This window comes from Notamacropus eugenii, chromosome 1, assembly GCF_028372415.1.
Source record: "Notamacropus eugenii isolate mMacEug1 chromosome 1, mMacEug1.pri_v2, whole genome shotgun sequence".
Taxonomy (NCBI): domain Eukaryota; kingdom Metazoa; phylum Chordata; class Mammalia; order Diprotodontia; family Macropodidae; genus Notamacropus; species Notamacropus eugenii.
The window spans coordinates 40,112,396-40,138,863 of NC_092872.1; the positions used below are offsets into that span (position 1 = coordinate 40,112,396).

Here is a 26,468-nt window from a genome sequence, read left to right on the forward strand (position 1 = left end):
GATGAATCAAAGCACTCTATTGCCAGTCATGGCCTAGAGCAGAAGTACAGGCGTTGGTCTACTGCCAAATCATTAAAACAAATTATGAAATATTAACATATGCTGAAAACAATCATGCACATGGATTTAATTTGCTCTATGGGAATATTTGAAATCCTGTACCACTAGAAGTAAATCTTGAGAAAGTCTTAAAAAGTACAAAGGCACAATTCTTTGATTCTTCTTTAATTCTGACCACTATAAGTACCTTAGCTCGGTTGCTTAAATTTGGAAAACTGCACCTAAAGAAAACATTGATTATAAATATTCAGCTATTGTCTCTGCGCAGGCTTTTTGGAATTCTGTTGAACAAATGAAATGACCTTTTGCACTTTTCTTTTGGAGGGGGAGAGGTTTACTACCATTATAGCTATTTGTTAAAGCATGTTCTTAATGCTTTCAAGTAGTGCAGATCTGTTTCATGCTGATATATGATGTGGACAGACTTTTTTCAGGAAAGCTTGCTATTATGGTCTAATTTCTAATACATGATTCAGCTTACCTTTCTCCTCCTCTACAGCTGCAGGCCCTGTAAAATGGCCCTCTGCTATTCCTATCCAAGGTGACTATAATGTGGTCTGTATATAGTCATCATTGACCCTGCTTCTCCTATAGGAAGGCAGCTACATGGTATAGTGGATAGAGAGTTGGGTCTGGAGTCAGGAAGACATGAGTTCAAATCTAATCTCAGACACGTAATAGCTGTTTCACCCTGGGCAATTCATTTTACTCCTGTTTTCCTTAGTTTCCTCATCTGTAAAATGGGGATAATAATGATAATAATAGACTATATGGTTCACAGTTGTGAGGATGAAATGAGATATTTACAAGGTGCTTAGCACAATATCTGGCACATAGTAAACACTATAAGGGTTTATTATATTATTATTATTTAGATTGCTAGGCAGATATCTTTTGAAAGGTCATGGTTCTCAAAGGAGCCCTTTAGTGTTGTGGACCATCTTGTCCACAAACAGAAGCATCCGAGGGAGTTCATCATCTGGAAGGAATACTATTTGGACTTAGCAAAGAGCATTGTCCATGACACTAGATGACAAATGGTTGGGAATAAATTAGGAGAACAAGACTTCTGTTGTGTTGTTATGAATTTCCTCCACAACATCCTTAATAACCTTTGTTGGAAGATTTTTAATGATGGTGACTCTCATTACTTACTTAATGAGGAAGTCTTATTCTCTTCGAGAATACTCTGTTGTTGGTCTCTTTTAGTTCCACCATATGTCTTTCTGTTGCCTTATTGATGACCTTTCTTTTCTTTTCTTTTTTTTTTTTGATCACACTGCTCGATGATTTAGAGCCACTGTTGTTTTCATCCTTTGTTTTCAAAAAGGACCAATGACATCAGCAGGGTGATGTCTTGACTGGAAAGTGAACTGGATTTAAGTGAGGCAGGGCTGTGCAAAGTCATCAGCCTCATTCTCTCCTCCACAATCATCAGAGTCCAGTGGCAAGACATAGGTCAGGACAACTGGTAATGGACCAGGATACAGTGGGACACCTTGGTCTTTTTTTTTTTTTTTTAATCTAATGGTTCTTTTTTTTTTATTTTCACCTTGGTCTTTTTAAGCTGAGGTCTTTCCCATGTCTCAGTTTGTTTGAGGCAACACCCATGCAGTAGTTAAAAACCAGGTAAGAATTGAGTTAAAGATGGCCTATTTTGCCTTCACAAAAAAAATCAGGGAATGGAAGACCCCCCCCAAGTTTCAGATTCAGAGTCATACAACCCAACTAGAAGAATATCGGTGTTAGAATCCTCATGGTACCCAATCAGGGAACCTCCAAACTAACCTATTTGAATAAAATGTTGATGCAAAAAAAAATGAATAAAAGGTCCATCAACATGGACTATCACTATTTCCTATGGAAACTTAATCAACATAAAGCCAGTTACCAAATTTGGAGGCCACAAGAGCCTAGAAAATAGGGCCATATTGAAACCAATTTGAAGCAGTTGTAGACAATTGTTAAGTTTTCTGTATGAACATTTATATTTCAGAAATTGACTAGTGCTACAAATCAAGGATTTGTTAATTGTTTTGTTGCTTCTCTAAGACTGTGATTGCCTAAGAAAGTGGTGGAGAATATTAGTAATGCAGATTAAATTTAAAAGTGTGTCATGTATTTCCAGAGAGTCAGTTGTTAAACATTTATCAGCATGCCCCAGCAAGAATGTAGTTTAGCATGCAAACACTTGTTCTCTTTGCCAAAAGGAGAGACATACTGGTCAAGAGCAACACCACTTTAGACTGTATGTACATCTGTGCATGCAAATGTCTATGTGTGAATATATATATATACATATATACACACATATGTTGTTTTGTCATTTCAGTTGTGACCCCATTTAGGGTTTTCTTGACAAAGATCTTGGAGTAATTTGCCATTTCCTTCTCCAGATCATTTTACAGATGAGGAAACAGAAGCAAACAAGGTTAAGTGACTTGCCCACGGTCACACAGCTAGATTGTGTCTGAGGCTAGATTTGAACTCAGGAAGCTGATCCTTTCTGACTCCAGGTTCAACACCTTATACCCTGGGTCACATAGCTACCCCATGAATATATGTACATATACATAGAAGAGCTAGCTTTTATATGGCTCATGAAGGTTTGCAAAGCACCTCAATGTGTTATATTCTGTACTTACCTATCTTTGAACATGCAGTAACTGCACATTATATCAGGTACCCAATAGAGTGCCTAACATAATAAATTCTTCGTATTTATTATGGTGCTTAATAAATGCTTGCTTGTTTGAGTGTAAACTCCTTGAGGGTAGGAACCATGGCCTCTCATCTATGTCCCCCAGAGCATAGCACTGTATTCTACACATAGTAGATGCTTAATACATATTTACTGAATTGAAATGCCATTCCTGGGGTACATGTAATAAATCTTGTGGGGTTTCAGAGCAGTTTTGGCTGGGGTAGCAGCAATGATAACTAATGATAATGCTCCTTTATAAAGTCTTTTAAGTTTTACAAAGTGGATTAGAAAAGATATTTTACTTTATGGAAGAGGAAATTAGGCTCATAAATATTAAGTGACTTGGCCAAGAAACAGCTAGTGGGAATATGGATCCAGGGCTCTTCACTACAAGTCCTGGGTTCTTGATGTAACAGCATGCTGCCATTCAGGGAAGGCTTTGTCAAAGAGGTGGCATTGGAGGTGGACCTTGGAGAATGGGGAGGTTTGGGAGGTGAGTCTTTAAGGAGGGGAAAGATTTAGACAGATAGTAAGCCCAAGGCTAGTCTGAAAAACTATGGATGGATCTGAAGGATAGGATTTGGCCAGAATCAATACCTGAAGAATCCATAATTTTGTCAGGGTAGAGAATTGCTCATACAGAGACCTCCTACCCAACCAGATCACAACCCTGTCTTAGGATATAAATCTTAGGATACAAACCTGAAGCATGCAGAGAATATGTGACTTGTCCTGGTTCACAAATCTAGTAAATGGTAGAATTTAAACTTATCATCCTGACTCTAAGCATCACACTCTACCTCCTACACAAAGCCAGAGGGGAAGAACAAAACCTAAGGAGTGTGCCTCAGACTATGAGACATCTAGAATGCTTTTTACCTTCGGAACCTGTACACTTTGACCTCTGATTTCCTTAGCAGAATGTGACAGAGCTGGATCCGACAGGCTGAAGCTCTGGCTTCTGCTTGGAAGTATACAACCTGAACTTTGAACAAGAATGCTACAAAGGAAGTAGATGCTGTGAGCTAAACAATAGCAGGTTTAAAAAATAAACACCTGAAGGCACATGGGTCTTCCTAGAACTCTCTGATTTAAGCTACCCCCCACTGATTTTCCCAAAGTTATTTTTCACCACATCCCTTTCACTCAGAGCAACAGCACTAAAGGTCTTAACTCTTCAGTCTTGGAATTAATTGTTGAATTAATCATTTTTGGTTATGGTATTTATCTCTGAAAGCCACTGATTTTGGAACTATGAATATGTCCTGGTAATAAGGGATTATGATTATGATTATTTTAAATGTAGACTATTCCCAAATCTACTTTGCTGATTCTATCCTCTTTCATGAGCATCATTCAATTCAAGACACTTTGACGAGAATGGACTTGGGGTGTCAGGTGATTTAGGTTCTAGTTCCATTTGGGTCACTAAAATATCTAGAATGAATGAGAAAAAAAGCTGCATTTTATCAAATGCTTACTATGTATTATGAGCACCATGCTATGAACTGGGGGTACAGATACAAAAGTGAGGCAATCCCTGTTCTCGTTATGATAATTTGGACATGTCATTCCATATGGTGCAATGGGAAAAAGTCCTGGACTTGGATGGAGTTGGAAAACCCAGTTTCAAATCACAGTTCTGCTTGTTAGTAGCAGCTTTGGGCCAGTCACTGAATCTGAAAGTAAGAAATTGTACTAAATTATCTCTAAGATCCCTCTCCTCTCTCTTATTGGACTAAGTGGCCTCTGGTGTTTCTTCTGTCTCTAAATCCCTTATGCTTCTTTCTGTCTTCTTCAGCATATAGCCTCATGTCTAATACGTGATCATAATAGTGATTAATTATATGGAAACTTAAGGATAGCAAAGCTCTTTGCATACATTGTCCAATGTGATGCTCAAAACAACCCTGTGAGGGGATTCTCCACTTTACCAATGCAAAAACTGAAGCTGAGGTTTAGTGACTTGCCCACGACAACTTGGATAATTTGTGTGTGTATGCATGTGTGTCTGTGTGTGTACATACACATGCATAGTACACATACATACACACTAAGGTGTGCAGTTGAACTACGGTCTTCCTGACTTGAGGTGCCAGCTTCCACACATTCCACCCCACTGCCAATTATATAATAGGGAATCATTCTGTATTTGTGGATTCACTCTTGGCTCCTAGAGGGCTTGTCTAGGATCACATAGCTAGGACATATCAAGGTTGGATTTGAACTCAAGTCTTCCTGACTCGAGGTTCAATGTTGTACCACCTAATTGCCTCCACCTTATTTGGTCCTTACAACAACCCTGTGAAGTAGGTGCGATTCTCATCCCTGTTTTACAGATAGGGAAGCAGAGGTTGAGGAAGGTTAAGTGATTTGCTCAGGATCACACAGCTAGTAAATATCTGAAACAAAATTTGAACTCAGGTCTCCTTGATCCCCTTGGGCAGCAGCCTCCGACACTTATTAGCTGTTTGACCCTGGGCAAGTCACTTAACCCTGTTTGCCTCCATTCCTCATCTGTAAATTGAACTGGAGAAGAAAATGGCAAACCATTCCAGGAACTTTGCCAAGAGAACCCCAAATGGGGGTCACAAAGAGTCAGACACAACTGAATGGTTCCATAACACCATCAGCCACAACTACTTGACACCAGGTCCAGCACTCTGTCCATTGCACCATGCTCCCCTTGGCACTTAACACTGGGACTTGAACAGAGTCTTCCTCAATTAAAAGAATGAAATCAGGCCAGGCATAAAGGAGTCCAGTCACTAATAACTGTTTCAAACACACAACAGAAGTGGAAAACAATTCACATCAGTAGAACTGCAATGTCTATTTCAGTCAGAGAGTCCTCAGGTGTAATTTTGCTGAGTTGTGCCATCTCTACCACAAAGGAAAGTTAAGCTATGAAATAACTAGGTTAACTCAAATCATCTTTTTTCTTTCTCTGAAATCTCAGATTTTTCCTTTTACTAAACTGGGAAGCTGAATCACATTCCCCAGAAAATGAAAAGTTCACTGGAGCTTCTGTCCTATTAATTCAGAATAAAGGCAATTCTCCCAGAATCTCAGACCTTGCCAGAGGCTAGGTGACCCTGCCAGACTCAAACCTGGGCAGGAGTCTCCTTCAACTGTCCACTTACAGGCTCCATGGAAAGCCCCTCCCCCTCCAGGGGAAACTCACTATCTAGCAGGAGGCACCAATTCCTCTTTCTAACTGTTAGGGTGTCTTCCCAATGAGTGGGGAAAAAAACCTTTTTCTGAAGAATGCATTTTACTTCATATTCTACCCACCAGAATCAAACAGAACAAGTCTAATTCTCTTTCATGTGACAGCACTCCAAATATTTAAAAATTATAATCATGTTCTCACTAAAAACAAGCCTTTTCTTCTCCAGACTAAACATTTGCAGTTCAAACAATCCTCCTATGAAATATTTGGAGTTCTCATCCTAGCCCATCTAGGACTTTCAGATGATTATTATTTTATTTATAATAATAGTTATCATTCATGTAGGGCTTTAAAGGTTGCAAAGAGCTTTACAAACATCTCATTTGATGCTCACAACAACCCTCTGAGGTAGGGGCATTATTATCCCATTTCAAAGATAAGGAAACTGAGGCAGAGAGAGGTGATATGATTTTCAGAAGAAAAAGGGTGATAGGAAGTGAGTCCTGCTCAGAACACTTTCATGATGTATTTTTTATAAATTTTTTTAAATCAATGTCTTAGGTCTTGCTATCTAAAAATCTCTTATTTCTTTCAAGTTCAGCTTGTGGGACACCTTCTACATGAACGTTTTCCTGATCCTTCCTGTTGCTAGTGCCTCCCCTTAAATTACCTTTCATTTGTGTATTTACTTTATATATTATATACACATCAGTCTGTCTATGCCCATGTGCACATGTACATGTGCATATATACATACATACACATGTATGTTGTTTCCTCTGATAGAATATAAGCTCTTTGAGGACAGGAACTATTTCTTGTCAATAAGTCAGTCAACTAACAGTCAGTCAACTAGTGTTCAAGTACCTATTCTGCCAGACACTGTGCTATCCACTTGTCTTTATAGCACCTAACGTAATACCTGACAAATAGTTGCCATTTAACAGATATTTGTTGATCATTATTTGATTGTCTTAATGGGTATGAATTTTGGATGCTTAAAGACCATCTTCTAAGTTGTGAAGGGACTACCAGGTTGCATGAGTGGAGGACAAATAACAGATCCTTGACAGATCCTTGAAGTCAATCCATCGATCAACCAACATTTATTAAGCAGCTACCATGTGCCAGGTAGTGAGGTAGGCACTGGGGATAAAAATGGAACAATTCCTGCTTCCAGGTAACTTACATTCCATCAGAGGAGTCAAATATAAAACCAAAATAAGTCTTAGAAGTTTTCTTCTTCTTTTTGCGCCTCTCTTGGCTGGATCTCAAAGAGTCAAGCATTTCTGTACTGTGACGGGTGGCAGTACTGGTGTTTCGGTCCAATTGTCTGAGAATGCTTGAGATAATTTTCTGTTTTCTTTTTCAACTTTAGAGAAATGTTTAAGCAGCTTACTGCTTAACCAAAGCACATGGAAACCATCAGAAGCACCACAGTGGTTTTCAGAAGCTTGTCATTTTTAGCTCCAAAGTCCATATAATGCCCTGGCACCAACAGTCAAATTCCAGACACTGTGAGACTTAGCCCATGCCTGCTGATTACATGCTCCATAACCCAGTGATTACCCTAGCATCCATCTCCATAGCCCTCTCTAAGAGCCAATAATGGGGATAATAATACCTTCCCTTCACACAGCTCTTTGGGGTTAGCTAAGATCCATCCCATACATTATCTCATCAAGTTCTCACAACAACCTGGTGAGGCAGAAGAGGAGGTCTGACTATTCTTGTCTTAATAATGATGATAAACCATCTTGCCAATGCCAACCTTCTTTTGGTGGTGCTAGAGGGATGGTATGACTCAGAGCATCACCATGATCTCAGGAGAATCAAGATGGTGAGTGAGCCAAAGTGAAAGAAAAAAGGTACAGTGGGCATTGGGAGGCTGTAGCATATAGCTAAATCATGGCTCAACCATCTAAGCTTTCTAAGAGACCACTGTGACATGTGTGGCCAGAGAAAAGGAGGCAGGCCCAAGGTCATGTAGATAAATGCATGTTGCTATGGCTACTGCTAATGTAATGAGAGAAAATAAGAGAAGTGTGCCAGAATGGATGGAATGCTAGCTGACTTTGGATTCAAACCCTGCCTTTGCCACATGTTGGCTGTGTGACTTTGGGCAAGTCACTTAATCTTAACATGTATGTACATGTATGTGTTGTTCAGTCATTTCAGTCTTGTCTGACTCTTCATGATCCCTTTTGGGGTTTTCTTGGACAAGACACTGGAGTGATTTGCCATTTCATTCTCCAGCTCATTTTACAGGTGAGGAACTAAGGCAAACAAAGTTGAATGACTTGCCTAGGGTTACACAGCTAGTAAGCGTCTAAGGCTGGATTTGAACTCAGCATCACCTAGACAGCCCAATAAGTGTATAAGACAGGCATGTGCATATGCTTACACATGTATGCATATATTAGAGATCATTAAGTCAGTCCTCTCTGTTTTGCAAATGAGGAAACTTGGCAGAGAGAAGACAAGTGACTTTCCCAAGTCTAAACAGGCAGTGCCAAGATTTATCCCAGCTTCTCTAACTTAAGCTCTAGGGCTTTTTCTACTATACCTGATGTTTCTTTTCAAGAAAGTGAGAAATGGTATTTGGATTAGCAAATTTACCTTGCGGCATGACTATCTTCTGCCTCACTTTTTTGCTTCCTCTATTGTCCCTGTCCCCAGGACTATCTTTTTCATGGTATTGTTGTGATGTAAGACCATGTTCCCTGTTGAATGACTGAAGCTCTTTATATAACCCCTTTGCTGGTTCCTCAGAGAAAAGGCAAATTAATATCATAACTCCTCTTGATTCAATAGTTGTGCTGGCACTAACTACTTACTTTTTGATGAACTCAGGGAAAGGCATAAATCAATGGTGTGAAATTGCTTAGGCCTTCTCATTTTCTACACTCAGACAATTTATGGCAAGCTATTTTAGTTTTAGCCTAGAGAAGACAAAGCCGGGGGAATGCTAGACAGCTAAGCCTACTCTTTGGAACTGGAAGGGATCTTAGAGATCATCTATTCCACCTCCTTAATTTCACAAATGAAGAAACTGAGGCAAAGAGAGGAAAAATGACCTGCTAAATGTCATATGAGCAGTAACTTTCAGAGCCATAATTGAAACCCAAAGAGTTGGGGGGTAGGGGGCAGGGTTTGAGGAACTGATACAGGAAGTGATGCCAACTCATGCCATGACTCCAAATCCAAAATTTTTTCCACTACAACACATCAGATATCATATAGGCAGAGAGCATGGATGGTAGATAGTGGAAAGTGGATGGGGAGAACTTATTTGGTGTCAGGCATGTTGCAGAAGCATATCCAACACTTCCCCAATTTGTTTGGCTTTTTGTTATCCATGTCTTTAATGTGAAGTAGCATCCGTTTGTCCATCATAAAGGTTATACAATAAAATGAGATCATAGGAGTTAGAACTAGAAGGGAATATAGAAATAACTGAGCCCAATTCCCTGATTTTAGAGAAAGGGAAACTGAGGCTCAGAGAGGGGAAATAAATTGCTTGAAGTCACAGAAGTGCAAATTTCAAAACTGGAATTATAATTTAGGTCTTCTGGGACTCTTTGTCCAATTCCCTCACTTTACACGTTTCCATATAGTATGAAGTGTATAGCACACCAATAGCATTTCTAAAGCAAACATTTAATATTCTTGTCATTAGAAGTTAATTGCAAATGACACTTAGAAGCTGTATAAGTTTATAATCAGTTTCACAGATGCAAGGAGAAAGTATATTTACATATGCACTTAGATGTATATGTCAACCATTGGTTATCCACACCAATGGAGGCACTTATCAGCATGGATAATAGAAAACCATGGATAACCTTATTTTTCAGATCCTCATACACTGGGAAAGGGGCTGTAGCTTCTCACTTTTGGTAGGATAGGATAGTTCTAAGACTACATAACTACATGGGTAGAAGGCAGCTATATGTGGATGGATAAATATGCTCTCTAGCCCATAGACCTTTTTTTTTTTTTTTTGGAAACCCAGTTCTGTTTTTTCACTTAATAGTATTTTCTTTTTTCCAGTTATATGTAAAGATAGTTTTCAACATTCATTTTTGTAAGATTTTCAGTTCCAAATTTTTCTCTCTCCCCTCTATTCCCTTATCTGTCCCCAAGACAGCAAGCAATCTGATATAGATTATACATGTACAATCATGTTAGACATATTTCCACATTAGTCATGTTATGAAACAAGAATTAGAACAAAGGAGAAAAACCATGAAAAAGGAAAAAGAAAAAAAAAGCAAAAGTGTTATACTTAGATCTGCATTGAGACTCCATAGTTCTTTCTCTGTACATGGACTGCATTTTACATCACTCATCTTTTAGAATTGTCTTGGATCACTGTATTGCTAAGAAGATCTAAGTCTAATGTAGCTGACCATTGTACAGTGTTGCTGTTGCTATGTACAATGTTCTCCTAGATCTGTTTACTTCACTGAGCATCAGTTCATGTAAGTCTTTCCAGGTTTTTCTTAAATCTGCCTGCTCCTCATTTCTTATAGCACAATGGTATTCCATTACACTCATATACCACAACTTGTTCACCCATTCTCCAATTGATGGGCAACCCCTCAGTTTCCAATCCTTTGTCACCATAAAAAGCTGCTAGAAATATTTTGTACATGTGGGTCCTTTTCCCTTTTTCTGATCCCTTTGGGATATAGACCTAGAACTGGTATTGCTGGAGCAAAGGGTATATACAATTTTATAGCCCTTTAGGAATAATTCCAAATTGTTCTCCAGAATGGTTGGAACAATTCACAACTTCACCAACAAAGCATCAGTGTCCCAATTTTTACACATCTTGTCCAACATTTACCAGTTTTCTGTTCTGTCAGGTTAGCCAATCTGATAGATAAGAGGTGTTACATAAGAGCTGTTTTAATTTTCATTTCTCCAATTAGTAGTAATTTTAGAGCATTTTTATATGACTATAGATAACTTTAATTTCTTCATCTGAAAACTGCCTGTTCATATTCTTTGACCATTTATCAACTGGGGAATGGCATGTATTCTTATAAATTTGACTCAATTCTCTACCTAGTTGAAAAATGAGGCCTTTATCAGAAACACTGTCTGTACAAATTGTTTCCCAGCTTTCTGCTTTCCTTCTAATCTTGGTTGCATTGGTTTTGTTTGTACAAAACCTTCTTAATTTAATGTAATCAAAATTATCCATTTTGCATTTCTCAATATTCTCTCTTATTCGGTCATAAATTCATATCTTCTTCATAGATCTGACAAGTAACCCTTCTTTGCTCTTCTAATTTTCTTATGGTATTACCCTTTATGTCTAAATCATGTACCCATTTTGACCTTATTTTAATATATGGTGTAAGATGTTGGTCTTTGCCTAGCACCTGTCTTACTATTTTCCATTTTCCTAGTAGTTTTGTCAAATAGTGAAATTTTATACTGACCATATCAGTAGCAAAAATAACAAGGGGGTCCTGTAAACAGGGGGAACCTGTGACTTTGAGGCCACACGTGGCCTTTGAGGTCCTTAGGTGTGGCGCTTTGACTGAATCCAAGTCTTACAGAGTAAATCCTTTTATTAAGGGGATTTGTTCTATGAAGTTTGGATTCAGTCAAAGGGCCACACTGAGGTCTAGAGGACCACAGGTGGCCTTTAGGCCACAGGTCAATGACTATAATAATCTACTTTTTTTTCCCTAGCTTTTAAAGTTTCATCCCCAATTCATTAATCTCCTCTTTTCTCTGTTATATTCATGTAGTCATTTAAAGAAATAAAATTTCCCCTAAGAACTGCTTTGGCTACATCCTATAAGTTTTGGTATGTTGTCTTATCGTCATTCTCTTTGATAAAATTATTGATTGTTTCAATGATTTGTTGTTTAACACGCTAATTGCTTACAATTGGATTTCCAAAGAATTTTTAGTTTATCTTTCCATGATCCTTTATTACACATGATTTTTATTGTATCATGATCTCAAAAGGACGCATTTCTGCAATGGATTGTGAGGTTTTTATGTTCTAACATATACTAATTTTTTGTGCAGGTGCCATGTACCATTGAGAGAAAAGCATATTCCTTTCTATTTCCATTCAATTTTTTCCAGAGGTCTGTTCTATTCAACTTTTCTGAAATTTTATTCACTTCCTTAACTGCTTTCTTGTTTATTTTGTTGTTAGATTTATCTAGTTCTGAGAGAGGAATGTTGAGGTCCTCCACTAATAGTTTTGCTGTCTATTTTTTTCTGTAACTCACTTAACTTTTCTTCTAAGAATTTGGATGCTATACTATATGTTGCATATATATTTAGTATTGATATTACTTCATTGCCTATGGTACCTTTTAGCAAGATGTATTTTCCTTTTTTATCTTTTTAAATTACATCTATTTTTGCTTTGTCTGAGATCAGGATTGCTCCCCCTGCCCCCCCCCTTTTTTTTTTTGCTTCAGCTGGAGCATGATATATTCTGTTCCAGCCTTTTACCTTTACTCTATGTGGATCTCTGCTTCAAATGCATTTCTGTACAACATACTGTAGTTTTCTGGTTTTCAACCCATTCTACTAGCTTCTGTTTTATGGGAGAGTTCATCCCATTCCCATCACAATTATGATTACTGTTTATTTCTCTCCATCCTATTACCAAATTTATACTTTTCTTTCTCCTTTCACTTTGTCCCTCCTCACCAGTGTTTTGTTTCTGACCACTACCTCCCTCAGTCTGTCCTTACTTCTATCATCCTCCCCTTTTCTTTCCCCTTTCCCCTTCTACTTCCCTGCAGGGTAAGAAAAATCTAATTGAGCATGTTTGTTATTCCCTTTTGAGCCAACTACAACGTGAGTAAGGTTCAAACAATGCTCATTCACTCACTTCTTTCCCTCTACTCTAATAAGTCTTTTGTGCCTTTTTATGCAATGTATTTTACCATATTCTGTCTTGCCCTTTCCTCTTCTCCCAGTTTTTCTCCTTTTTTCATCCCTTAATTTTTTATGTCATCACATCAAAATCAACTTATATCCATACCCTGTCTGTGTATACACCTTTTAACTGCCCTAATATTAATATATTTTTAAAGAGTTACAGAGATCATCTTTCCATGTAGGGATGTAAACAGTTTAATCTAATTGAATAACATGGTTTTTACTTTTTCCTTCTTGTTTACCTTTTTATGCTTTTCTTGAATCTTGTATTGGAAGATTGAATTTTCTGTTCAGCTCTAGTCTTTTCATCAGGGAAGTTTGGAAGTCCCCTATTTCATTGAATATTCATCATTTCCCCTGAAGATTATGCTAAATTTTGCTGAGTAGTTGACTCTTGTTTGAAATCCAAGCTCCTTTGCCTTCTGGAAAAATCATATTGCAAGCTCTCCCTCCAGTCCTTTAATGTAGAAGCTGATAAGTCCTGTGTAATGCTGACTGTGGGTCCTTGATATTTGAATTGTTTCTTTCTGGCTGCTTGTGGTATTTTTACTTTGACCTGATAATTCTGGAATTTGGCTACAATATTCCTTGGAGTTTTCGGTGTATTCTTTCAAGATAATTTTACCCTCTGGTTCTAAGACCTCAGGGCAGTTTTCCTTGATAATTCCTTAAAAGATGCTGTCCAGGCTCTTTTTATGATTATGAATTTCAGGTAATCCAATAATTCTTAAATTATCTCCTTTGGATCTATTTTCCTGGTTAATTTTTTTTCCAATGAGGTTATTTTACATTTTCTTCTACTTTTTCATCCTTTTGATTTTGCTTGACTGATTCTTGATGTCACAGTCTTCAGCTTCCACTTGCTCAATTTTAACTTTTAAGGAACTATTTTCTTCAGTTTCCTCTTGGACAATTCTACTTTCAAAGGAGTTTTTTTCTTTATTGGAATCCCCCAATTTGACCAATTTTATTTTTTAAGGAGTTTTCTTCAGTCCATTCTTGGGCTCCCTTTTCCAAGCTGTTTACTCTTTTTTCCATAACTGTTCTGCATAACTCTCATTTCTTTTCCCAATTTTTCTTCTACCTCTCTTGATTTTTGAAACCTCTTTTTGGGTTCTTCTAAGAGGACCTTTTAGCCTTGAGACCAATTCACATTCCCCTTTGTGGCTACATACAGGCATCTTGGCATTGTTGTCCCCTTCAGAGTATGTTTTTTGATCTTTCCTGTTGCCATAGTAGCTTTCTATGGTCAGGGCTGTATTTTGGATTTTTGCTTATTTTTAAAAGTTGAGCTCTGCTCCTGGGGTACAGGGGGTACTGACCCAAGCTTTTTATGCTGGGGGTCAGGGGCCTGGCCACTGGCTTTCCACACCAGGGCCTCAGGTGCTTGTGGCTTGCCCATTGTGCTGGGTGGCCCAGCCTAGTTGCAACCTGTTGTGCTGGGGTTCTGGGGCTGGCAATTTGTGTTCTGCACTTACAACTGACCTACTGTGCCACTAGTCTTCTGGGCCAGGACTGAGGTCCTGGTTGCTCATTGGTGCTGTGGCTAAGAGCCTCTTGCTTGCCTGCACACTATCTGTGCTGTCCCTTTTTATCCAAGTGAGACAGACCTTTACTGAAGTTCTTCTTAAGTTATCATAAGCTGGAAAACTGTTTCACTCCATCTTTTTGTGGGTTCTGTTGCTTCAGAGTCCATTTAAAGGCTTGATTTAACATTGTTTCTGAGGGAAACTGGGGAGAGCTCAGGCAACTTCTTGGCTTCTCTCCACCATCTTGGCTCCACCCTGACCATTCTTCCTATATAAAATGCCTTTCCCATTCCTAAAAATTTATGTCTCTTAACTCCATCCAAACCTGACTTTCAACATTACTACTTCTAGGAAGCTAGATGGTGCAATGGATAGAACACCAGTCCTGGAGTCAGGAAGACCTGGGTCTTCAAGATCCAGACTCAGTTACTTACTAGCTGTATCACCCTGGGCAATTCACTTAACCCTGTTTGCCTCAGTTCCCTCATTTGTCAAATGAGAAGGAAATAGAAAACCACTCCAGTATCTTTGCCAAGAAAACCCCAGATGGGGTCATGAAGTTGGACCCAACAGAAACAACTGAACAACAACCTGCCCTGGTAAATAACTATAATAAAGACAAGCCCAATGATTTCCATTGGTCTTGGAAACTCCAAAAAGGAAGAAACTACTTCTATCAATGCAGGTCAGCACCTTCTTTACAACATTAATCTTAGAAAGTTAAATAGAACAAATGAGAGTTGCTCATCCAGTCTATGGTGGGAACCCAGTTCTTCCTAGTACCCAGACTGGAACTCTATCCACTATGGCACTGCCTTATCTGGTAAATACTACTACTACCACTACTACTAATATGACTACTACCACTACCACCAGCACTACTACTACTACTACGCTTACTACCACAACCACTACTACTGCTACTACCACTACTATATGTGTGTGTGTGTGTGTGTGTGTGTGTGTGTGTGTGTGTGTGTGTGTGTGTGGTGTGTGTTATAAAACACCTTCCTCAAAATAACCTGCCCTGGGAAATAACAATTATAGACCTATGATTTCATTGGTCTAGGAAACTCCAAAAATAGAGAAACTCCTATCAATGTAGATCAGCATTCTTCTTTACAATATTAGCCTTAGAGAATTATCTAGAGGAACTGAGAGTTACTTGTCCAGGGTCCCAGCCTATGGTGCACTTGAATGCAGTTATTCCTAGCACTCAAGACTGGTACTTTATCCACTATAGTACTGCCTTAACTGGAAAATACTACTACCATTACTACCACTACCATTACTACTACTGCTGCCACTACTACTACCACTACTACCACCACCACTATTACTACTGCTGCTACTACTACTACTACCACTACTACTGCCACCACCACTACTACTACTACTACTATTACTATCTTTACTACTACTACTACCACCACCACTACTACTACCACTATATATATAGTGTGTGTGTGTGTGTGTGTGTGTGTGTGTGTGTATGTGTGTGTATGTACATACATATAAGACAGAGGGACAGGGACAGGGAGAGGGAGGGGGGGGGAGAGAGAGAGAGAATGAGAATGAGAATGAGAATCCTGAGGGCAGAAAGGAGTCTTGAGTTATGTCATTATCTGGATGTTTGGCCTGAATTGAAGACTTAAAGGGAGGCATGAGAATTATCACTAACATTTAAAGGCTGCCATATGAAAGAGGGATTAGGTGTATTTTGTTTGGTCCTGGAGGGAAGAGTCAGACAGACCATGTGAAGTTTCAGAGAGGCAGCTTTAGGCTCAATCTAAGGAAAATTTTTCTACCAATTAGAAGCATTCCACTTTTTAATATCTTGGGAGGTATGGGTTAGATTAGATGGTCTCTGAGGTCCTTTCCAACTCTGAAATTGTGATTATGTGATTTAACTACACAGAGAAATATCAGAGGTGTGTTTCAAATCAACGTTACTCCAGTCTCCAAATCCATCACCCTTCCTTCCTTTCCTTCCTTTCCTTTCCTTCCTTCCTTCCTTCCTTCCTTCCTTCCTTCCTTCCTTCCTTCCTTCCTTCCTTCCTTCCTTCCTTCCTTCCTCCCTCTCTTCCTTCCTTCCTCCCTTCCTCCCTCTCTCCCTTCCTCCCTCCCTCCCTCTTTTTCTTCCTCCCTCCCTCCATTCCTTCCCATCTTCATAGCACTTCATAGAGAGTTCTGAACACAGTGGGTACTCCAAGAACACTTATGAACATTTACAAAACAGCCATCAAGAATTTTACTGAAGTTTCTTCCTAGAAATGATTAGCTCTGAGAAAGAGTTGAGACATTTGAGGAAGAATTGCCTAACAAAGTGTGGATTGGGCAGAGGAGGAAAAAATAGAAGAAAAATTTCTCACCTCTTGGCTTTTCAAGACTTATTCTGCTCAAGCGTCTTCCAGGACTATTTCCCCAGCTGCATCCTAGAACTATAAGTCTCAGTGACTTATGAAAATGCAGGGAGTGTGCTGGAGACAGCTTGCATAGGTTTGAAAGAGCTAATGGTTAAATTTGCATTGTGAGCATTTATACTTTGGAATCCAGCAAAGCTAAAATTAGAGTCTGATTGGCTTTATTGTTCATTTGTCTAGACTTAAGAAAATGACAGAGAAATGTTAATAATTTGAGTTAGCCTTAAAATATGATATATATACATTTCCCCATGTAGAAAAGCTTTTAAAACCAAGTTTGCTTTTTTACCAGGATAGTCTTGTATCCTAGTGACTCTCTGGAACTGACAGCAGCATATCTTGAACAGATTTTATGGTATCAATACGCCACAAGATGATGAAAGTTGTAGGACTGATTCGGCATATTCAGTCTAGATGCTTTTTATGGATGTTTTTGGCCCTAATATTCCATGCTTTTATACCAATAATGCTGTCTTAGTCTGTATACTCTTAGAAATATCTACAACTACTACTACTACTACCACCACCACCACCACCACTAATCTATCTATCAAGAATTTATAAAACACCTTCTTCATAATAATCTGTCCTGGCAAATAACAATGACAGAGACAGGACCTATGATTTCAGTGGTCTAGGAAACTACAAAAATGAAGAAACTACTTCTATCAATGCAAGTCAGCATCTATGCTTCTGGGAAACAGAAGATTAGAGCTGGAAGACTCTAATTATATTAGAGAGACTCACATGATTAGGACACTCAATGAAGTATTAAAGGAAAGGCCATTCTTGGACCATGAGATTTCTGTATGGAAGGGACCTTTGCATATGGTCCAACCCTGATTTTAAAGATGAGGAAAGCAGGGTCAAGAGAATTGCACAAAACCATATTTACGCAGCATTTTTTGGTTTATGAAGCAACTCCAGGAGCCAGGTAGTAGTACATTTATTATCATCTCCATTTTACAAAGGGGTAAACTGAGGCCCAGAGAGTGATTTGCCCAAGGCCACAGAAGTATTAAATAGTAGAGCCAAGATAGGAATCCAAGTACTTTGCCTTCGCACCCAGTGTTTTTCCATCGTGCTATTTTGATTCCTGTTGAATTGAGTTGCATTGCAGCTTGAGGAGGGTCTGAAATGTCGAGTGCTATCAATGATTTCCCTAGATCACTTGCTAAGCTGAGTTAAAGTGTAAAATATACTTCAGAAGCTTTACCATGTAAATGTCCCAGACTGTGTAAATAGCCCCTGCACAGTACAATTGCACTAAAGTATGTAGGTACTGTTACTGAAGTGGTTTTATTAAACCTGATTTTCCATTCATTTGCCCCTCTGGCTGCTTAATCTGGACCATCCTTCCATACCATTTCTGTGGACAGATAAAATTCATACTGTCACTCATGAATAGCCATATAAAGAAAGTTTGGAGGATTAGAAAGGACAAGACATTAAAAACAATTACTGTAACAACAAAAATGCTCCTTTCAGTCTTCTAACAAGGTAAGGTATCATGCCTGCTTTATAAATGGTGTTATGCCATGTAAATGATGAAAAAATGAATAAAAAATCAGATACCTTAAATACTCATTTGTTTTGCATAAGAATGATTTATGAGCGATTTTTTAGAAAAGCATCCATTGCGTGAAGTGAGAAATAGTTAATCTTTACATCAATTATAAAGAGGCATGGCACCCTATAAAACTGAAAGGAACATTCACTTATTTATTTTTAATGGTTTGTCTGTTCTAATCCTTAACATTTCATATGGTTACTCACGAGTAACTTTATCTGACGGTATTCATTTTATTTTCATGATTGAATAGTGAATTAAGCAACTCGAATCTATATCTGTATCTAATCTATAGCTATACATATATACAAACAGACATATATCATATCATATATAATATGTATATGCTAAATCCTCTACTGGATGCTCCCATATCTGTCTTCTTGTCTTCGGTCTGCACAAGAGAAGGCTGAGTATGGAGTGTCTCACACAGGGCCATCCCATGGGAGAGGAATCAGGTCTGTTCTGCCTGGCCCAAGTGAGAAGAAATCAGAGCCAACAAGTGCAGATTACAGAGCTAGACTTTTCTGTGTAAGGTAAGGAAAACCTTTCTAACAATGAGAATTCTCCAATAGTGAAACGGTAGTAGACTTTCCTTCTGTGGAGGTCTCCAAGTAAAACGTGACTAGTTGGATAACCACTTGGGGCAGTTGGGGTGGTTGCGGAGGCCATTTTTACTGGGTATAGGTTGGGCAGATAGTTGCTAAAGTTTTACAGAAACCTTCACATCTCACAGGATTATTCTAAGTATTTCTCAGTTTGTTGTAGGAGACCTAAAAAAGTGGCCTATAAATAACACATCAGTAAAACTGATGAGTTTGAGGTACAATACCATTTTCAATTACATTCCCACAGAATATAAATTCCTAGTGGATAAGTATTGTTTGATTTTTGAATTTTTATCCTTGCTTGACATATAGTAGGTGCCTAATATGTTTATTTATTGATTGACTTCCATTGTAACCTTTTATTTAAAGGAATTCTGTAGAGAACTTATTTGTAAAGCCAATATTCCCTAATACAGCTATATTAGAAGCCCAAATTTTGGTGTGTTGAGTTGTCTTAAAGCTAAAATTGAATCCTATTGATGACACAGCGCGGTATGAATAAAAAGGATTCTGGATTTGAAATTGGAGGACATTGGGTCAACTCCTGGTCCTGATTCAAATGTAGCAGTGTCATTGCTATTATGCGCAAGTCACTTAACCACTTGAGGCCTCAGTTTCTTCATTTGAATGGAGGATTTGGATTAAATGGTCTCTGAGGTCCCTTTGAGTTCTAAATGGTCCTAAAATAGCCACTATCTTGAAAGTTTAAGGAAACAAATCTTTGAGAGCAGGGATAGCTTTTACAATTCCTACTTCCCTTACACACATCCTACCCCACATGTCCTATCTAGGGGCAGTTAGGTGGCAAAGAGGATAGAACAGGAGACCTGAAGTCAGTAAGACCTGACTTTAAAACTGATCTCAGACGCTTACTAGCTGTGAGACACTGGGCAAGTCTCACTGTCTTCACGTATAAATCAATAGAAGTAGATGAGATGATTTCTAAGGTCACTTCTAACTCTAAAACTTATAAATCTAAGAATTTCTCCATTGCCATACACCTTAAGGAAGATAGGGGCCATCAGTTGTAGAAAGGCTTGATAAATTGTGGTACTTGAACGTAATATAATGAAATACTTTACTACATTCTAAGAAATGACAAATATAAAGAACTCAGATGCATATGGTAAGGCTTACATGAACTGACATGAAGCTGACATTTTTATAGTTTATTTCAATTGCACAAAGCATTTTCCTCACAATAAATCTGTAAGGTAGGCAGTGAAAGTATCATAATCCCAATTTTTACAGATGAAGTAACAAAGCTTGGGCACTGAGTGACTTGCTCAGGGTCGTACAGCTAATAATCGCTAGAGGTAGGCTCTAAATCAGCTCTCTTGGCTGTCTAGCTATTGCTTTACTGTGATGGTGCTAGGAATCTCTTGGTGTCTTTGTGTCTTTGGTCAGTACGGCATGTTACAGTAGAGAGAATGCAGCCCTTGGAGTCATTGGCCCTAGGCTTCAATCTCAGCTCTGCCACTCTACTGGGTGGCCTTGGGCAAATCCCTTAACCTCTTTGCTGGGATGTAGAAAAAGCTTGAGAGACATAGTTTCTGAGTAATTATTTTATTAATCATGCTGGTAATAATTAATAAAAGGGATCAATGACACTCTTGAATGCCAAATAGTCGTCATGCACCCCATTCATTGCTTATATGCCCTTGGAAGAGTGGGTATTCTTGAGGGCAGCAATTGACTCTGATTGGCTAACTACTAATGAGAAGAGTGAATGTTATAATGAGAAGTGGACCTCTTCTAATGGGGGGGCTGAAGGACTTGATTGATCACTCAGTCTTGGTCAAGGAGACATATCTATACCCATATCAATCTGTCTGAGGTCATCTAGACAAAAAGATCTACAGTCTTTGTCCGAACCTGCCAGAGTGGAAAACAATGGGCCGGAATTCACCAATAAAATTCTTTGTATGGTTCTCTAGTTGGGTGGGGTGCCCCACCCAGGATCAGAAGGCATGTACCTCCTGGATTTTGTAATCTCATCCATCAACAACACCTTCAGAGATAGAGCAATTTATAGACTTCCGAAAAAAATTCTGACCTATATTAACATAAGAGGGAAACAAATGTTTCTCTCACTAGGTCTCAGCTTTCTTATTTGCAAAACGAAGGATTTGGACTAAATCTTATCTTAGCTCCTCTCAGCTCCTGTCTCTAACCCTAATCCTAATTCTGTATCAGTGATGCTTAGTCTAATTTTCTTTCTGCTGTGCTGTACAGGAAGGAAAACGCACGATACAGCAGAAAGCGCATTCCTCCTCTGATGCTTACTACCTATGCCATTCTGGTGATCTCAAATAAGTCCCGATTTCCTCATCTAAAAAAATGAGGGTTAGACTAGATGGCTTTGAGATCCCTTCTCGCCCTAGGTCTGTGATCCTCTCTATAGCTACCTGTGACATCTTTTGTGTACACTCTTCATGCTACAAACGTCTAGAAGGGGAGTAATCTGAAATGCTATTAAAACTGACATCCTTGTTACGCCAGAGGATACTAGCTGATGCTTAGATAACCAAATGTTCTTTCTCTTGCCTCCTGTCACTGCGTGTGAGTTTATTTATAGCAACTGTGAATAATATCATCTTCCTCAGAAGACCTATCATCTGACTTGACTAGTGAAGATCTAAGAGAAAGAGAGGGAGGGAGAGAGAGAGAGACAAAGAAAGACAGAGAAAGAGAGAGACAGAAAGAGAAAGGTGAAAGAAGAGAGCACTGTATATACAATGACCAGGAGCCACCACAGCACCACCCCCCTCTAAACTCATTTTTCAGTCTGTCAGGAACACTTTCCCCAAAGGACAAGACCATTCTCCAAATGCAAAAAGCTCCAGGGATGGTAGAATGTCTCTAATTGGTGAAACTCAGCAAAGAACAAATGGACCCCAGTATTTCTGAAAGTACCTGTAATCATGCTGGATATAATTAGGGGCAAGATGATAAGCTTCAGCATTCGCATTAAAATCTCTCCAGGAAAGGCAAAGTAGAACTTGTCCAGATTTGATAGCTTGCTGTATTCTCGGACCAGGACTCCCACTCCAATCCCTAAAGGAGAGAAAATAAAGTTGGACACAACTATTGTTCAGACCTCCTTGGCACTTGACCCACAGATTTAAGACAAAGACAGATGAATAAACCATTCAATAAGGGTCCTTAAGAAACCAAGATCATAGAGTTAAAGTTGGAAAGTACTTAAGAGGACAACTTGTCCAACCCTCTTATTTACAGATTAATTCTCTAAGATCCACAGAGGTGAAGTGATTTCTCCCAAGAGCACACAGTGACCAAGCTTGGGTTTGATTCCAGGTCTACTTTCCAAATGAAGCTCTTTCCCTCCATATGCACTGCTGCATTTTTTGAGATGCTCTCAAATACCCATGATTGAGGCCAGGAATTTACAATATCATTTTCCAAAATTGTTCTACCCTACCCTATCCTACTCTATCTCACTCTAACCTACCCTACCCTATCCTACTCTACCTCACTCTACCCTACCCTACCCTACCCTACCCTATCCTACTCTACCTTATTCTACCGTACCCTACCCTATCCTACTCTACCTTATTCTACCGTACCCTACCCTACCCTACTCTACCTTATTCTACCGTACCCTACCTTACCCTACTCTACCTTACTCTACCCTACCCTACCCTACCCTACCCTACCCTACCCTACCCTACCCTACCCTACCCTACTCTACCTTACTCTACCCTACCCTACCCTATCCTACTCTACCTTACTCTACCTTACCCTACCCTACCCTACCCTACCCTACCCTACCCTACTCTAGCCTACCCTACCCAATCCTCTCTTAGTCCATCATTTCTTAAGGAAAAACAAGGTAACCTGCCTCCTCCTTTATTAATATCTAGGGACAATTAGACACTAAAATCTTATGGAAAAAGTTAATGCCACTTCAAGCCTAATCAATTAGATAATCCTTGAATGAATGGTTTTTAGACTGCATGCCTTTTTTTATTTTAAATAAGAGCAGCGGGATCTTTTTTTGTCATTGAGAAAATTTCCTCATTCTAGTTTAAGAGAGTAGTCTACAAGCATTAAGAAGTTAAGTGTCTTGGCCTGGGCCACAGTGCCAAAACATGCCAGAGGCTAGACTTAGATTCAGGTCTTCCTGGCTCTGAGACCAGTTCTCCAGGGTGGGTAACCTGCAGCCTCAAGGTCATATTTGGCCCTCCAGGTCCTCAAGTGTGGCTCTTTGACTGAATCCAAACTTCACAGAACAAATCTCCTTAATAAAAGGATTTGTTCAGTACCTTGGATTATGTCAAAAGGCCACACCCAAGGACCTACCCTATAAATGGCCTTGAGGTCATAGGTGTCTCACCCCATACTGCTTTACTCTGTTAACAAGTTTTTAATTTTATTTTTATTATAAAATTAATATTTTATAATTTTACAGGAAATATAATATGCATTTATTTCATAATAAAACAAATATTTTGTAATGAACTACATTTATTCTATAATAAAATAATGACTATAGATTGAGACATAAACTTCAGTTTATTATAACTACCGAGAAGCTGGAGAAGAATTTCATCTGAAACATCTTTAGTTGTAGTATCAACTTAAGTAATGCCTTGGGTTGGAAGATTATTTAATATATTTGAAAGACTTGCTCTAAAAGATCTAAGTTTGAATTCTGTTATATGGGGAATACACATAAAGGTCACATCACACTCGTGTATTGGGGTGGGCATGAAGAACTAAAGACCATGGATAAAATCTAAATAATGTATTAAATATCCTTTTCAGGGGTCAACAATCTAGGCCCAACCTGTACAGCTAATGAACTAAGAATGTTTTTTACATTTTAAAATAAAGATCGTATTTAAAAACATGAAAACCATTCTTAAATCACAGACCACAGAAAAGCAGACAGAGGCCATGTTGGGCTGTCATTTGGTAGCTTGCCTACCTCTCATGGATCCAGCCCTCAACTCCTATCACCAAACCTTTCACAAAGATGCAAAACTAACTTGTTTGAGCTTCTTTATTTTGTTCCCCCGCTCATCCTTTGATGATAAGACTAAAGAAAAGTATACTGGGCAGGGAGTCAGAGGAGAAGAAAAGGCCTGGGACAACGGACAACCTGGAAAACCCAATGTGAATTACTCAATTCTGGCTGTGCACAGTAAAGAACTCTGGGTCACTCTGAAGGGTCATACATTTGGGTGGGATTTGACTGTGTCCAGAGAGCACGGGAAATGAGGTCAGAAGAATAGGGTTAAAATCCTAGCTTAGTTATTTGGTATCTGTATGACCTTGGGCAAATCACTTCAACTATCTCCCTGTAGTTTCTCATCTTTAAAATCAAAGCATCACTGGCCTTAGAATAGGGAAAATCTTGAGTTTGAATCCTGCTTCAGATGTTTACTGGCTGAGTGATACCAGGTAACTGTGCCTCAGTTTCCTCATCTATAAAATGAGGGGGTTGCACTCTATGCCTTTCCAAGTCCCATTTAGTTCTAACTTATGAAGGGGATGAATATAGGAATCCTTAAGGTTCCTTCTGGCTGTAAATACAATGATCTGGCACTGAAATGTAGACATATATAGAGAATAGATGTATATAATATATAGAGACTATATAGTATCCCATATACTGTGTATAGTATTCTATATAGAGAGAATATGTAGATAAAAATCTATACATACTATATATAGGATACTATACAGTATATAGAGTACTACATGTATAAAACACATCTATAATACTATCTATATCTGTAGTATGTATATATATATGCATATATATACATATAGTATATAGAGCACAGACATATTACCTAAAAGATGTTGCTAGGACAAAACTTTGGATGTCAGTATTTTGCCAGATTCAACTTCTCCTAAGGCTTTTGGGTCAGGTGCTAGAGTAAGGAAAAATTCTCTAAGTATAAATAAGGAAAAATTCTCTAAGTATAAATTTATTTCAAGCCAAGAGACATTTATTAAGCACCCTCTAGGTGCCAGGCACTGTGCTAAATCATCAGAATATAAAAAAGTCAAAAGCAGTCCTGACCTCAGGGAGTTCAACATCTAATTTAAAGGCATGTCCAGTTCATTCTGTATTTTGTAAAATTCTCAAGGAGTGAGATTCCACTGAGTGCACTCATGTCAGGGAGGAGCCCTTTGGTTCTGCAAGGCCATACAAAGGCCTACAAAGCTAGAAAAACTGAGTACAAGCCCTACAGCAGACTGTTCTGAGGCCCAGTCTAATAAAGTTTAGAGACACTCATCCCAGTTGGTTGCCATGTTGCAACCTTTTTTTCTTTCTTTCTTTTTTTTTTGGCCACAGTACCTCAAACCATCAGCTAAGGTGGAAAGGGGATTGTGATCAACCTTTTTGGAGGAAGTGTCCACACTAAGCAAATCATGGAATTTCTAATGTACCAAAGTACCAATTTCAAGAACATGAAATGACCTTAGAAGGAATTACGTTGATGATAAGATGTTTGATCTGGAAGGTGCCTTAGATAACATCTAGTCTACCTTTCTCATTTAATAGAAGAGGAAACTGAGAAGCAGAGGAGGAAAGAAAATTTTTCAAGGCATCGTGGAAAAAAAAATGCTTGACTTGGAGTAAGGAAAATCCAGATTCCAATCCCAGCTGCTCCCATACTAGCTGGAGGACACTGGATGAGACTCATACCTTCTTTTGACCTCAGATCATCTATAAAATGAAGTTATTGGAACTGATGGCCTTAAAGTCCCTTCCAATTCTAAATCTATGATCACGTGAAGTTTTGGAGCTGGGTCTTATGTCTTTCCAGGGGTGAGGAACCTCGATCTTAAGGTCACATGTGGCTCTCTAGGCCCTCAAGTGTAGCCCTTTGGCCACAGGCTCCCCACCCTTACTCGACCTTCTCCCCTTCCCTGGCCTGCCCCAAACAACTTACACTATTAGAAATAGTGGGGGTACAGTGGAAAGAATCTTGGAGTCGGAATCAAAGGACTTGAGTTCAACTAGTTCTGACACTTATAACCAATGTGATCTTGAGCAGATCCTAAGTGCCCTGGCTCTAGCTTCTCTCCTCTGTGAAATAAAAGGGTTGAATAAAATGACTTCTAAGATCCCTCTCAGTCCTATATCTGTGTGTTCCTGTGATTATACGGATTCCTCTGGAAGCATCTTGGGGAGGTTGACAGCAGAGGAAGGGGGATAAGCCTGGCTGAAGAGATAAATCCTAAAAGTGCCCTGCTAAGCAGGCAGGGAACCTGACTGTCTCATCTGCCTCCAGTCTTATTACTTGTACTTTTGATAATTGACTGCATGCTTGAGAAAGCACATGAAAGCAGATTAGTTGGAGGGGAATGTCATTTGAGTTCGGGGACCTGAACAGTGGGGCAGATAAGACACAAGAGGTTGGATGTAATTATGATCGTCAGGGCGTCCGGTCTGCCAGGCTAGATTGTTTATCAAAGGATGACTTTGATTAACC

General features: G+C 38.9%; 1 protein-coding gene across 1 annotated transcript in view; it reads right to left on the reverse strand.

The window, feature by feature from the left end:
- The window catches only part of SLC1A1 (solute carrier family 1 member 1), a 103,686-nt gene that overhangs the window by 34,463 nt on the left and 42,755 nt on the right, over positions 1-26,468 (reverse strand). The window contains exon 2 of the mRNA XM_072597399.1: positions 21,910-22,050. Coding sequence (XP_072453500.1) covers positions 21,910-22,050 — 141 coding nt within the window. The remainder of the gene's footprint in view (positions 1-21,909; positions 22,051-26,468) is intronic.